General features: G+C 42.4%; 1 protein-coding gene across 5 annotated transcripts in view; it reads right to left on the bottom strand.

Moving 5' to 3' along the window:
* FNTB (farnesyltransferase, CAAX box, beta) overlaps nucleotides 1-13198 on the bottom strand; it is a 76056-nt gene extending 62858 nt beyond the window's left edge. For all 5 annotated transcript variants that reach the window (XR_005018784.1, XR_005018785.1, XR_005018786.1 and 2 more), the window contains exon 1: nucleotides 12977-13198. Coding sequence is in view for 2 of the 5 variants with exons in the window: in XM_036843758.1 (XP_036699653.1) it covers nucleotides 12977-13120 (144 nt within the window). In the remaining 3 variants the exon portion in view is untranslated. The remainder of the gene's footprint in view (nucleotides 1-12976) is intronic.
* Nucleotides 13199-14341: the final 1143 nt, after the last annotated feature.

Genomic DNA, 14341 nt, shown 5'->3' with positions numbered 1-14341 from the left:
AGCAAAAAGGAACAGATAATCTGAAGCTAAAATAAAAGACTTAGTAGACCCTGGAATGTGCAATATCGAGGTTCTGGGCTTGGCCAAAGGTATCCAGCCAGTGGTTACTAAGTAAAAAGGGTTATATAGTGTCTAAATATAAGGTACATATTTCTTTTTTTTTTTTTTTAATTAATTAATTATTTATTTATTTTTATGGCTGTGTTGGGTCTTCGTTTCCGCGCGAGGGCTTTCTCTAGTTGCGGCGAGCGGGGGCCACTCTTCATCGCCGTGCGCGGGCCTCTCACTATCGCGGCCTCTCCCGTTGGCGAAGCACAGGCTCCAGACGCGCAGGCTCAGCAATTGTGGCTCACGGGCCCAGTCGCTCCGCGGCATGTGGGATCCTCCCAGACCAGAGCTCGAACCCGTGTCCCCTGCATTGGCAGGCAGACTCCCAACCACTGCGCCACCAGGGAAGCCCAGGTACATATTTCTTAAACCTAGGGAAGATCCTCAAAAATGTTTGTAAATAGATTACCAAAACAGGAGGCCACTGGTCTGACTAAACTAACCACAGCTGATATTCAGAGCCTGATAGGAATTTTGGAAGAGGCCTTCTCCCCTAAGCTAAAGGAGGAAAAGTAAAACTTTCCAATTTAAATGAATGGGTAGGTCAGTCCTTCAATATCATTGAGGTAACCACCCAATTCTTTGAAAAAGAAAACAAAACTGTCCTTGTTTTACAAATGTAGTTTTTACAGGACCAGAGGTGTGGCTCCAAAAATAATCCAAAACCCACCAATCCTTTTACCACTCCCCAAATCTTCCCTATTTATCTTGAGACTTATAAGTATTAAACAAAGGGGAAACAGTCATCCTAGGAGGAACTTGCCCGTATCTTTGAGATGCAAGTGTCCCATCTGGTCTTCTCAGGAACCCTTACCTCTGCCACCTTTTTAAATGCAAATTTTAAAAAAGAGGGTAAAGTAATTTATAACTTGACTTGTCAAGGATAAATAGAAATCCTAAGTGTCTTTTCTGTAAACACTAGTAAAAAGGGTTTAGCCATCTAGATAGGTGACCTTGATTTGTTCCATCTTCCAGAAGCCCAATTTGAATCCAACCCCTTGTAACTGATAGGTTTTATGTTGTACCTGACTCAGGACTGAAATTTTGGAATGGGAACTATGAGGCCTCTGTGTTTGTTTGTGTGTTCATATGTATCTATATGTGTGTTGTAGGCGTGTGATATTGCCAAAAATGAATTCGTAAAAGAGCTCTACTTAATTGGCTGGAAAAAAATTAAGTGCTTATATATACTCAGAAACAGAAAATAATCTGGCCAGAATGCATTTCAGGTTCATGTCATCTGAAAAATATTCAGTACTAAACTGATATCTGGTATTGAAGGTGGCTTAAGCTTGTTGGTTTGATTAACACAGACATGTTAGAGTCATCAATGATCAATGTCAAGTATAATCCTTCTGGTGTACCTAGGTTTATTAGAGGTCAAATAAGACCTTTTTCTGTTACAAATTTGTCAACAAGAAAAGTAACTCAATGTGAAAAAAACTTCTAAGAAATGTAAGATATGTGTTTTTAGTAAAAGAAGGTGTGAAGAATGAATACTGAAAAGAGTTATACATGATCAGGATTTTCTAAGACTGGATTAAATTTAGTTGGGTAAATGGATTTTGCTGGGAATGGGCTGGGACAAGATTGGATTTGGTATAAGTTTCTTTGCCTTTTAAGTGATCTGTATTTGTTTTTGAGATCTTCTGTAACTTTAGTTAAGGAATAAGTATTGTCTCACAGTGACCTATGATCTTATTTGACCAAGTGTTTTGAAACTTCTTGACAAGCTTCCCAAATGTCAAATTTTAATTAAGTTTCTTTTGATTCCCAGCTAACTTTGGGGTACTTTAGAGGGCCCCTGAGGTATCTTAAAGAGAAATATTTAACTAGGATTATTTGGTATGTTAAGTTAAATGTAATCATTCGTGGGGCTTCCCTGGTGGCGCAGTGGTTGAGAATCTGCCTGCCAATGCAGGGGACACGGGTTCGAGCCCTGGTCTGGGAAGATACCACATGCCGCGGAGCAACTAGGCCCGTGAGCCACAATTACTGAGCCTGCGCGTCTGGAGCCTCTGCTCCGCAACAGGAGAGGCCGCAATAATGAAAGGCCCGCGCACCGCGATGAAGAGTGGTCCCCACTTGCCGCAACTGGAGAAAGCCCTCGCACAGAAACGAAGACCCAACACAGCCATAAATAAATAAATAAAAATTGTATAACTTAAAAACAAAAAAACAAAAAAACATTTATTTTAAAATAAAAATGTAATCATTCGTAATTCTGGTTATTATAACCAAGTTTCTTTATCGATTACACTGTTATCAGATGTTTAACCATGCTTTTTAAGTCTTTTTGTCATTTACAGATATTTTTGTACTCTGATGCTGTTACAAAAAGTGCTTCATCATCAAGGAGATTCATAGAAAGGCCTTGGAAGCAGTTACAACAGTTCCACACCAAGATGATGGTTATGCGAGGATTCCAGCCCATACTGACTTAGAACAAGGAGCTGTCTTGCCCCTGTGGCCCCTAGATCAGGCATCCAGAGATTTTTACTCCCTGACAGGCAGGGTCGACGCCCCTACTGAAGCAGTTACAGAAGACGGACCATCGCCCTTCTGCTTCCCATAAGAATATGGGATAAAATCTCTGAGGGGGGAATGAAACAGGAGGGAAGGGGGCAAGGCACTACCCTTGAAAGAATGACATAGCCCGAGGACATGACATAAACTGATTAGAACCACATGGGTCCAAGATGGCAGACAAGTCAACTTCCACTAGACCTTGAGCCTCAGTATACACTCATTGTAACACATCAGGAAGCTAAATGACACACCCACAGGCACCAAGACAGTTCTAAGACCGACCATAAGGATCCAAAAGTGGGCAGTGGCCCAATTCCTGGAAATCCCCGCCCCTTCCCAAAATAGCTGAAATACTCCTCCCACTCATTAGCCTATGAAATTACCCACCCCTATAAAAACTGACAACCCCTTACCCTGGTGCCTTTCTCACCTTCTGAGATGGCCCACACTCTGTCTGTGAAGTGTGTTTCTCTCTAAATAAATCCATTTCTTATCTATCACTTTGTCTCTCACTGAATTCTTTCTGCGATGAGACATCAAGAACCTGAGCTTCATTAAGTTCTGAAACCAGGTGTGTGATCTCAGTTGGAAGACTGTGGGTTTTGGCCAGGTTCAAGTCCCAGCCTCATGGGTTCAAGTCCCAATCCAGATTTTGGCTGGGTTCAAGTCCCGGCCTCGTGGGTTCAAGTCCCAATCTGAGTTTTGGCTGGGTTTGAGTCCCAATCTGAGGTGCATGGTTTCAACTGGGTTATCTCCACCTTTGTCCTTTTTTGGGGAGGGGGGGCCAAGCTGCACAGCATGTGAGATCTTAGTTCCCCTGACCAGGGATGGAACCCATGCCCCCTGTGGCGGAAGCAAGAAGTCTTTAACCACTGGACCGCCAGGGAAGTCCCTCCACCTTTGTCCTTGACAAGACTATCTCACAATTCTGTAGAGGTAGAATTTGCAGAAAACTGATAGTAATGCAAACAATTTCTGTCCAGAGAAATACAAATTGTATCTAGTAAAATGCAAGTAATTGTAACCCTATGAATATTGCCCAGTTTTGCATCCATTTGCAAATTTACTTCAGCATCCCTATCTGACTGTAAAGGTGGTATGTTGAGTTCCTGTCTGAACTAGTTGTAATATCTTACTGGGTCCATGAGTCAAATAAAATCTTGGACATGTGTTCATTTTATATTTGTGTGAGTCATGATTTTATCTTCTTTTAAAATTTATCCTTGAACAGTTTATATAGCCGGCGGGGGGGGGGGGGGGGGGGTGGGGATTAGGTGGAGGACAAACAGATACTGTCAATTTTTCTGTATATTTGACATTTTTTGTAATAAAAAGTTGGAGGAACCAAGATTCCATCACAACTACTTTACCTAGGTATAAGAAAGATTTTTGAAAAGTCAAATACATCTGCACACACACACACCAGTACATTTATATGTATAGTAGCTAAATAAATGTTTAAACCAATTAGAGAGTGTTTCTGTCCATTTAAAAGCAAATACTCTACAGTGTGACACCAGCAGAGACTTTCCTTGACCAAACTTTCGTCAGGCTCCTCTGAATCCTCCTCCCAACTAGGCCTTGACTTTTATACTTCTGTGTCCATCATCGTATCACCTATTTTTAGCAAGAATCCTGCTAAGTTGGTTTAGCCAGAATCCCCCGTCCCCACTGTCTGATCAGGTTCCTCATCCTCCACCATCCCCCAGTGATGTCTGACCACCTTGGCCTGCCTTCACGAGGAATCCTTTTAAGTCAGTTTAGCCAGAATCCCCACCTACCCTTGATGATTCCTCTTACTAATTTACCATCCACCAATCCCCCCACCTTGCTCCTTGGCTATAAATTCCCACCTTTCCTTGCTGTTTTCAGACTTGAGCCCAATCTCTCTCCCCTACTGCAAAACCCCATCATAGCAGTCCTCCTTGAATAAAGTCTTCCTTTAACAAGTGTCATGAATAATTTTTTCTTTAACAATACCTCTCCACACCCACCAGCAGAATGACTAAAGTTGAAAAGAGGGAAAACACCAAATGTTGGCAAGGATGTAGAGGAACCAGAGCCCTCACACATTGCTGATGAGAGTGTGACATGTCTGATCACTCTGGAAAAGGCCAGCAGTTTCGTTTAAAACTAAACATACACCTACCCTGTGATCCAACAATTCCACATGTAGGTTTTTACCCATGAAAACACATGATCATAAAAAGACTTCTACGAGAATGTTTATAGCAGCATTATTCATTATATCCAAAATCTGGCAACAGCTCAGTTGTCCATCAATAGGAGAATGGATTAAAAAACCAGCAACAGCAACCATTAGATCAAGTAGCTCAGAGGTAGTTTACCTGCAACCAAGCTGATCTTGTTAAAAATGTAAACTCTCAGGTCATAGATGTATAGAATCAGAAACTACTGGGATGGGGCCCACCCAGAGGATTCTTTTTAACAAGTCCTCCAGAGGATTCTGATGTATGCTGATTTTGATAGATCAAAGGTTTTTTTTTTTAGTAGTGGTAACAATCACTGGATTTCAGCTCAGAGGCTGATGCTTGAGTTTGACTTCAAATAGGACTTTCTTAACTTATAATTATTGCTGGGATTTTTTTAACCTGCTCACCACACTTTTCTTCTTCTTAATTAGCAAAGGATAAATGAAGGTGAGAAGGTAAAACATTCCTCTGAACAAATATCCTAATACTTTGAGTACAAAATTCAGAGGGAGGTCAGAGTTGACCTAGTCTCCTTAACCAGCTGGCATTCCTCTCTATCAAGGCTGAGATCCTTTATGAACCATGGGTTCTCAACCCTGGCTGCATATTAGAATTACCTGAGGAGCTTAAAAAATACTGATGCCTGGGTCCCACCCTCAAAGGTTCTGTTTTAACTGGTCTAGGGTACAACCCGGGGTGGTGGGGAAGACCAAAAGCTCCCCAGGTGATTCTAATGGTCAGCCAGGTTTGAGACCCACTGCCCTCACTGCCAATTCCCTTAAAAAAACCTTGTTTTAACATCAGGTATTCCAGAAGTAACGAAGGAAAACTAAGTTTAAATCCTAAACCAAAATGAACACTAGAAAAAAGTTCCCAATGGCCTACAGATCCACAGGCTATGTTATCAGCAGTAACCTGCCTCATTCAAAGGACAGGTACTTATCATCACTATGCTATAATATTCAATAATCCTCCTCTAACAGCATTTTTCATTAAAGAATTCCTAAAAGCCCATGCATATATGAAAACTTGGTTTAAGGCAGAGATGGGAAAATCCAATATCAAAGGAAAAAACATGGACAGTAAGTGTTGCTGGTATAAAAATTACTTCCTACCTCTCATCCTAAAAATAAATAAATAAATTCCAGGTTGATTAAATTTGAACATGAAAAACTTGAGTCAAGTCATTAAAACAGCATATAGGAGAATATCTTTATATTCTTGGGATAGAGAAAGATTTCTTCAAAAACCCAAACTATAAGGAAAAAGACAAAGAAGAACATAAATATAAGCAAGGTTAAAGGCAAACAAGGGCCTAAGGGAAGATATTTGGAACATATGTAAAAGATACTCTTTTTCCCAAATTAAGACCGCTGACCACTAACAATATCAAGTCTTAGAGAGGATGTGGACAAAATAGATCTCCAGTACACCACTAACTAGTGCTTAAATTACTAGAGTCACTATGGAGGGCAACATGGTAGCAGGTAATAACACTGAAAAGGCACAGACCCTACAACCCAGCAATTCTAACTCTCCAGTAGAGACATACCTAGAAAAACCCTTGCCTGCCCTCCCAAGCCTCTTTATAACATAACTAAGTCCTAACAGTACATCTCTCACTTTTCCAGTCATGAGGCACTTGATCACTTAGGATATGGCGAAAGGGGAACACAAGAGTTCAGAGGTAAGTCTACTAGCTTGTCAGAAGTTTACCCCTGCTCCTGACGGGGCACTGGCTAGGTGTTGCTAAGTACAGAATGGTTTTACATTTGCTGAAGTTAAGACTATACATATTGAGGAGTCCTAGAATATGCCATCCCAAAATATGCCTCGTTGGCATATGGATTATTTTGAGCTAAAGGCCATTGATAACCAGGAGGTGAAGGAAAAGCTCTAAAAACAGGGCATTAAGTTTCCTTTTGTAAAGATGTCTCCCTCTCCACAACAGGAAGTGGAGGACTCCTAACAACTCTTATCTATGGAGTAGGCACGGACTTAAATCCGAATAACAAACCTTACTAAACAACTCTTGTTTACCATACTTTTCCTGGACTTAGGGGAAACATAAGTTGTCTCCCCAACCCAGAAGCCCCAAACCCTTTTCTTTGTTTTAGCCTAAAATGGCATATAAACTCAAGTTCTAACTACCCCTTTGGGTGACTCATCGATAGGTGCTCCCGTGTGTACACAACAATGCACATGTTAATAAATTTCTGTTTATTTTTCTCTTGTTAATCTGTCTTTGGTCAGTCTAATTTACAGGGCCCCAGCTAGAGAACCTAAGCTGGGTAGAGGAAAAGGTTTTTTCCTCCCCTACTATATATTTATATGGATGTATATGCACATGTATCTTTACATAATATAAACTAATAAATATATATTTGTGTGTGTGTGTATAGTCTGTGTACATGATATAAACTAGTATGTATATTACTTTGTGGTTTTCAACGATGGAGAGATTGTGTGAGAATCTAGGGGTCAGAGATGAAGTGACTGCACCCACGTCCCCAAGACTTAGGTGCCATGGCAACATAGATGCAGATCTAACCATCTGCCTGCATTCTTGACAGCTCTGTTTAAAAGATAGCTCCTGGAATTCTTCTAGAAATCCAATCGGAAGCACAGAATAATTTCCATTCATAGCTGAGTGGTAAAAAACAACAAATGCATTTGGAATTTTCTCTTTCACAGCTTCTATCTAAAGCAAATCTCATGATGCACCAACTTTCGTATCATAGACCTTCGCTTCTCCCTACATCTCCCCCTCTCTCCCAGAGGAGGACCCTTCCAGAAAGCAGATTTGCTGCCTGAGACTCATGCTAATGCTGAAGATGTGGGAAAAGAATCATTAATAGATTAACTATAAGAAAAGGATTCTTCCTAAAAAAAAATTATCCCTCAGAAAAAACAAGTCACCTTATAAGAAATCCTTACAAAGTAACCCTTGCTGTGGGGAGTTCTTTCAATTCCTTATTTTGAATACAAAGTGTGAGTTGGGGTTGACACATCATCCTGAAACAACCTCAGTCAAGGTCTGATGTTGGCTGCCTACAGAAGTCAGCTGATGGTATCAATGAAAGGAGACAAATTAAACACAGATTTAATTCCTGGGGATATGAACTCACACTTGCATGTGCAAACTGCCACTGTAAACCCTTTTAAAGATCACTTTAAAAGTTAATAAAGTGTTTAAGTTGCGATGATCAAAGATATGCACCAACTGGACACACTGTAAAAGAATTATAATTGTAACTTGTGATAAAATATTCAATATCTTCCCCATATTTAAAAGGGATGTATCTCAAAAAACTGAAAGTGTGGTCTGCAAAAACATATTCACTGATCCAAAGTATAGCTCCAGTGATGATAAAAACACAAAGGTCAAAGATGGATGTGAAGAGTTTGAAGACAAATGTTTTATGAATATGAGGAGGAGAAAGAACAGTATTTCTAAATTAGTGTGATTTTATAAAGTATGTGATTTTAAATAGGCATAGGTACCTAAATTTAAAATGCAAATTTTGTAAACAAGCATTTGGTTTGTTTACCTACATACCTAATAGTATGTGTATTCTTGAGTTGACCAAAAAACACTTTAGGGGACTTTTTAATAGGGAAAATGGGGAAATTTTGATATTTGCACTTTCTTATAGTTGGGCAACATGGTATATGCTGAATTTCAATAAGATAAAATTGATTCACATAGCTAGCCTACTGACCACTTAACAAGCAGGGCTCTGGTCCCGTCTATCAGAAGCATAAAAATCTAGTTAGTGTGACTATATTTAGGGACTTGCTCCACCTCTGTTTAATAATCTTTCAGATACTAGAACCTGAAACAAGTCAACAGCAGGAGTTCGGGATTCATTCCTGGATCCCTAATGTTCCCTCCTTCAGGATCTGCAGTGGTGCAATGCCCGTCACTTGCAGCCAGCTCGTTAGCCTGGCTCTTCATCCAGTCCCCACCCGCCACCAGCACTCATTCATCACCAGGTCAGCCCCACCCATCCAGCTGACCTAATTCCCTACCACAGCCAACCAGGTCTTTCCCTCGTAACAGCTCCTCCCACTGGCATGGCTGCCGCCCCAAGTCCATCCTTTACAGCCTAACCCCAGTCCCACATCCTCCATGAAGTCGTCCTGACCGCCTCACCCCACGACAGATCGGCTTCCACTCCCTGAAATCCTCATGCAATGCAGTCATAATTTAGCACTTCATTACATGCTCTGCTGAGTCATTCTGTGATTGCTTCCAGCATATTCTTTTTTTTTTTTTTTTCCCTCTAAGAGAAAAGAATTTTGACTGAGACAAATAATTCTTCTAGATTCCCCTCAGAGTTGACTGGCACTTGACTGAATGTTGTCTAATGACATCATGCCATTTCAAATGGAGACTGTTTCTGCCCCTGTTCAAGGGCAGTCTAAAGGGAAAACAAAAGTAGTACCTTCAGTAACAACTGTTGTTGGCAAACCTGCTACCTCTGAGATTGTACCAGTATTACCCTACCGGCCTGAATCACAGAGCATTTGCAATGGGGTGACTGCAGGTGGCACAAAAAAGGAAGACAATCACTAATAATACAACCACATCTTGCTTTCTGGAGTCATAAAAGGTTCTCCGAGCATCAAATTCATCAGCTTGTCAAGGAATAAAACAGCCTGTCACAACAGAGACCTTCAAAAGATACCCAGAATCTCACCACTGCTCATTACCTCTACTACCACAGCCCTGAGGCGAAGCTGCCATCACGTGTCACCTGCAGTACTGCAACAGCCACTAACTGGTTTCCCTGCACCCACGCTCGTCTCCTCACAATCTACTCTCAACAGTGACCTAAATGAGCCTGCTGAAATGCTCAACAGACTGTGTCAAAACCCTCCAGTCATAGATCAGTCTGACTCCTGGGAGGAAGCAGATGGCACATTCAAAGTGGGTGATTTGAGGAGAGTTCATATCATAACACAGGGGCTAGCAACACAAGGGTACTTCATCCCCTTCTAGACCTGAAATGTGAAGAGAAGGGGTAGAGAGGGAGACAGAGAGCTCCATGGAGAAGGCACCTAATTGGAGATGTGACCTTAAGTCTAGAGACACTCCAGCCCACACAATCCTGCGGGAAGGGAATATATACGCCAGTCTCATCCTTCTCCCTCACTCTCATCCCCTATCAATACTCCCCATGGCCAAATGCAAACAGAAGGCAGAAAGCAAGGTTGCCTGTCAGTGCAGGTCCACCTCCTGGGGCACATCTACAGAGCAGGGTAGAAAAGGGTAGAGTGAATCTGGGGAGGTAAATGGAAGCTATTCAGCCAAATGGCTTCCCATCTCAATCAGGGTATCTGAAAGTACGAGATCCAACCTTATCTCCTGTTCTGTTTGCTAACCTCTCTACTCAGTGGCTCTCCGCTCACCAGGCACACCCCTGCTTCAGGTCCTTTGTACTTGCTGCCTTCTCTGCCCAGAATGCTTTTCCCCCAGATACACACATGGCTTGTCCCCTCACCTACTTCAGCTCTCAGCTAAAACATTACATCAGCAGAGGTTTCCTTTACCACCTTATATAAAAACCTCCCTTGCTCCTATCCCACCCATGCCTGGCACATCTATCTCCCTTATCTTGCTTTATTTTTCTCCACAGCACTTCTCTCTAACATTAGATAGATAGATGGATAGATTTTTTTTTTCTCCTTTTTAATTGACTGCCTCTCTGGCCTAGAACAAAAATTTCATAAAGGCGTCCACTTGGCCTCTTTTGTTCACTCCCTTATGCCCAGTGTCTAGAACAGTGCCTGGCACAAAGAAGGCACTCACGTATTTGTTGGATGAATGAAAATGAATGAATGGAACAGAAGGACCCATAGCTAAGGACTCTTTCCACTGTTCAGAGGTTTAACTCCTATTATCAAATCATTGTTAAGCAAATAAACAGGCTCCTGATAATCAGATAGGAAGCAGGTGACAAGCATTTTTTATTGGCAATGGCACAAAATTGGCTGTCAGTAAACCCCTAAGAATAAATGGAATCTTCAGTCAGAACCAAAGGAATAACAGCAGTGTCTTCTGTAAACAACTCCTAGCAAGGTTGTTTTTTCTTATGACTATATCATCATTAACCTACCAACCTAGTCCTTCTCTAAGACTCAGTCTTCTCATCTGTAAAATGTGTAAGGATTGAATGATACAATGTATGGAGAGCATTTATTGGGTATGGAACCCAATAAATGGACACTATAATCATTATTAAAACATTGAGGACGCCACGAGAATGAGATACTATGTTATCTTCCTATGATCTGGAACTGTTTATCCTAGACTTTTAAAATGTGAGCTGGAATAATGACATGGAAAAGAAGTATAAGATGCTTTACTATCCACCACACAGTTGGGCCTAGATCTGAAAGACATCCTACAGTACCAGTGCTCCATATCAGAACCTAGTTTCCACACGTGGCCCAGACCTTGGTCAACCCTTTTGCAGGCCAGTACCTTGTTGCATCCATTTCTGCATCGCTCATTATATCTAAGCACTTAGAACATAAGTGCTGGTTCTTCCCTCATAGGAACTAAGCAGGGCATGTGACTGAAAAAATAAGTGTAAGCAAAAGAGAAAGAGCAGATCAGTAAAGCTCCTGGTGATGCTCCCGTTTTTGACTTACCCCTCTAACCATGGAAGTCTCTGTTCTGGTCCGTAAATTAGACCAAATTCTGATTCCCTTTTCTCCACTAACATTTTATCTATCCATAGCCTTATCTGCTGGGTCAATTCAGTTAACTACGCAAAAGGTGACCCCATAGTCTTAGGTCAGATAAAAAGAAAAAGGCTTGACCTGAATCCACTCAACAATCCATCACTTAGGAATACTGCAAAGATCCTGTAGTAGCTTTTTCATTGATGGGAGATTTCTTTGCAATTATTTGCAGAAGATTTCTGTAGAAGGACACACTGGTGGGCTAACTAACCTGGGAAGCTAGATTCAAAAGGTAAGTTTCCCTTCTACCCTAAAACCCATGAAACTTAAATCTCCAGTTAAAATATTCCCTCTGCTACTATGTATATACGTGTGTATTCAAGCCCTTGTTTTTGTTATTTTAGTCATAAATATATAATATAATAATTATCATTACTAATTTTTGCCAAAATTGAGGCTTCCAACCTCAGGCATGAAAATCAAAGCAGGTCCCTCTAAGATTAAGCCTAGGGATTGATCTTACTAAGATCTTATTTTAGTAAGCAGCCTGATGCTTACTTGTTAGTGCTAAAAAAAAATCATTCTGATCACTTCTCCTAGTGACAGATGGGTAACCATTTCCATAATAACTAACTTGGGACCAATTCCAATTGAGGAACGAGAAGAAAAACAAAACTATAATTCACTACTCATCCTGCAAACACGTTTCAAAGTGATAGGTCCCATCTACTTCGAGGCCTCAGTGAATGGCAAGTAGTACAAAATTCACACTCTTATTACAGCACTTCCCAAACTGTGCTGTTTTCCTCTCTGTCTTCCCCAACCAGGCTGTGCCATGCTCCTGATCAGGGGCTGTTTTATTTCTTTGCATTTCCAGAGTTCGACATTGTGACCAACACACTGCTGGTGCTCAAATGATTGAATGGCTACTAAAATGTCCCCCCACGAGGCAGGCGTCAAACCTGGCACTGTGGGTCATAAATTAAACATCACGGAATGGCATGACCGCAGTCTGGCCACTTCTTTTCCCCTCTATGTCCCAAAACTATGAGCAGGGTGGGGAAAGTGCATTATCCATACGAGAACCTCCCGATGGCTGGCAAAATGGAGTGAGTGGGCTGTCCGACCCACCCGGGCTGCTTCAGTCCTCCAGGCACAGAACAAGATTCTCTCCGCTCCCTAAGGCAGAGGGGACCCAGGTACTGTCCTCTCCCTCCAACCTTGACAACGACCCCTCCCCAACCCGGCCCCACAAGCATTCCACTCTCCAGCCCAAGCCTGGGCGCCGGGAGCTTCCCAGAGAGGGGGGACGCCGCGGTGCACTGTGGGAGCTGTAGTTCCCCGGTGGGTTCCGCACACCGGCGGCCCTGAGGACCAGACTCCCGCTCCCAGAAGCCCCCGCGCGGGCGCCTCGCCCAGTCAAGCCAGCTCACCTGTTCCATGGACGTGACTGTTTCTACCGAGTCGTCCTGCAACCGCTCCCGCGCGTGCTCGGGCCTCAGACTGTACAGCGGCTCTGACCAGACAGGGGAGGAAGATGGAGGGCAACAGTAGGTGAAGGAACTCGGAGAAGCCATGCTCTGGAAAGCAGCAGGCGGTGTATAGGACTCAGCTTCGTCAAAGAACAACGCGCCTTGAAACTCTAGCGGGCTAAGGCGCTACGGAGAGCGGGTAGAGTCAAAAGATTTTGAACGCGAATCGCTCCTGCCGCCTACACAACCTCAGGGAGTGAGTTGCTGGAATGCTGCCGCCCCCCATTGGGCAGAGGCGCTGCTGCAAGAGGCTCAGTTAGTTTCCTGGCGCGCAAGGAAGGACGTGTACATCTGAATTTCATTTCCCACACACACACCTTTTCAACATTCTGCTCATTCTCACTTACTTATGTCAGTAGTTCACAGTTTCGGGTGCCCAAGAACCCAATGAGGGTAACTTTTAAAGGCATTTCTGACAGCTCTCCTGATTGCCTCAGTCATACTATTGTGAACAGAATTATTGAGCACCTTTGGGTACATGACAACCGCCCAGGAGAAGCCAGCAGCTTCTCCACAAAGGAATTGCCATCTCAGTAGTCAGTGATGGAGGGAAGTGGCACTGCAATTCTCTCTTATCAATTTGGGGGTTACAGTGCAGTAGCAGGAACTAAAACTCAGTACAAGGGACAAGTGTAAATGAAACAGCCAAGAAAGTATTCACTCATTTATTCAGCAATTTTTTTATAGAGCACCTACTACATGTCAGGCACCCGTGCTAGGCTTCAAGAATACAAAAGTGAACAAAACAAACAAGGCCCCCTCCCCTTGAGAACCTTACAGCCTAATGGAATTGACAGAATTAAGTGAACGAACACAAAAAAATCTGTGAACACTTGTGATGAATTGTATAAAGAAAAATAACAGGGTCTATGAGAGAAAGTAAAGGAGGAGGGAACTAATTAGATTGGGTGGTCTGGCCAAGCCTCTCTGAGTAAGTGACATGTAAGCCGAGACCTGAAGGATGACAAGGAGCCGTCCGTGTGAACAACATGGGGAAGAGCCTCATGAGGGAAGGACCAGCAAGCTTGACAGAACACGCCATAAATATACTCATGTGTGTTTGTATTCATGCTGATGTTTAATCTGAAGGTGTTCTGAATAAAAGAAATTCCTATTGAGTGGGGTTAATCATCATATATGCCTCCATTAAATGTTCAAGTAGTGATTTTAGGAAAACCCTGCTACCTTTGGACAAGCAATAGAAGAGGACCTCTTTCAGGGCCCACAACAAAAAGACTGCACCAAAATTATTATAACACCAAGAAG

The sequence above is a fragment of the Balaenoptera musculus genome, chromosome 2 (genome assembly GCF_009873245.2).
Source record: "Balaenoptera musculus isolate JJ_BM4_2016_0621 chromosome 2, mBalMus1.pri.v3, whole genome shotgun sequence".
In the NCBI taxonomy this organism is placed as follows: domain Eukaryota; kingdom Metazoa; phylum Chordata; class Mammalia; order Artiodactyla; family Balaenopteridae; genus Balaenoptera; species Balaenoptera musculus.
This window is presented reverse-complemented; position numbering and strand designations above follow the sequence as displayed.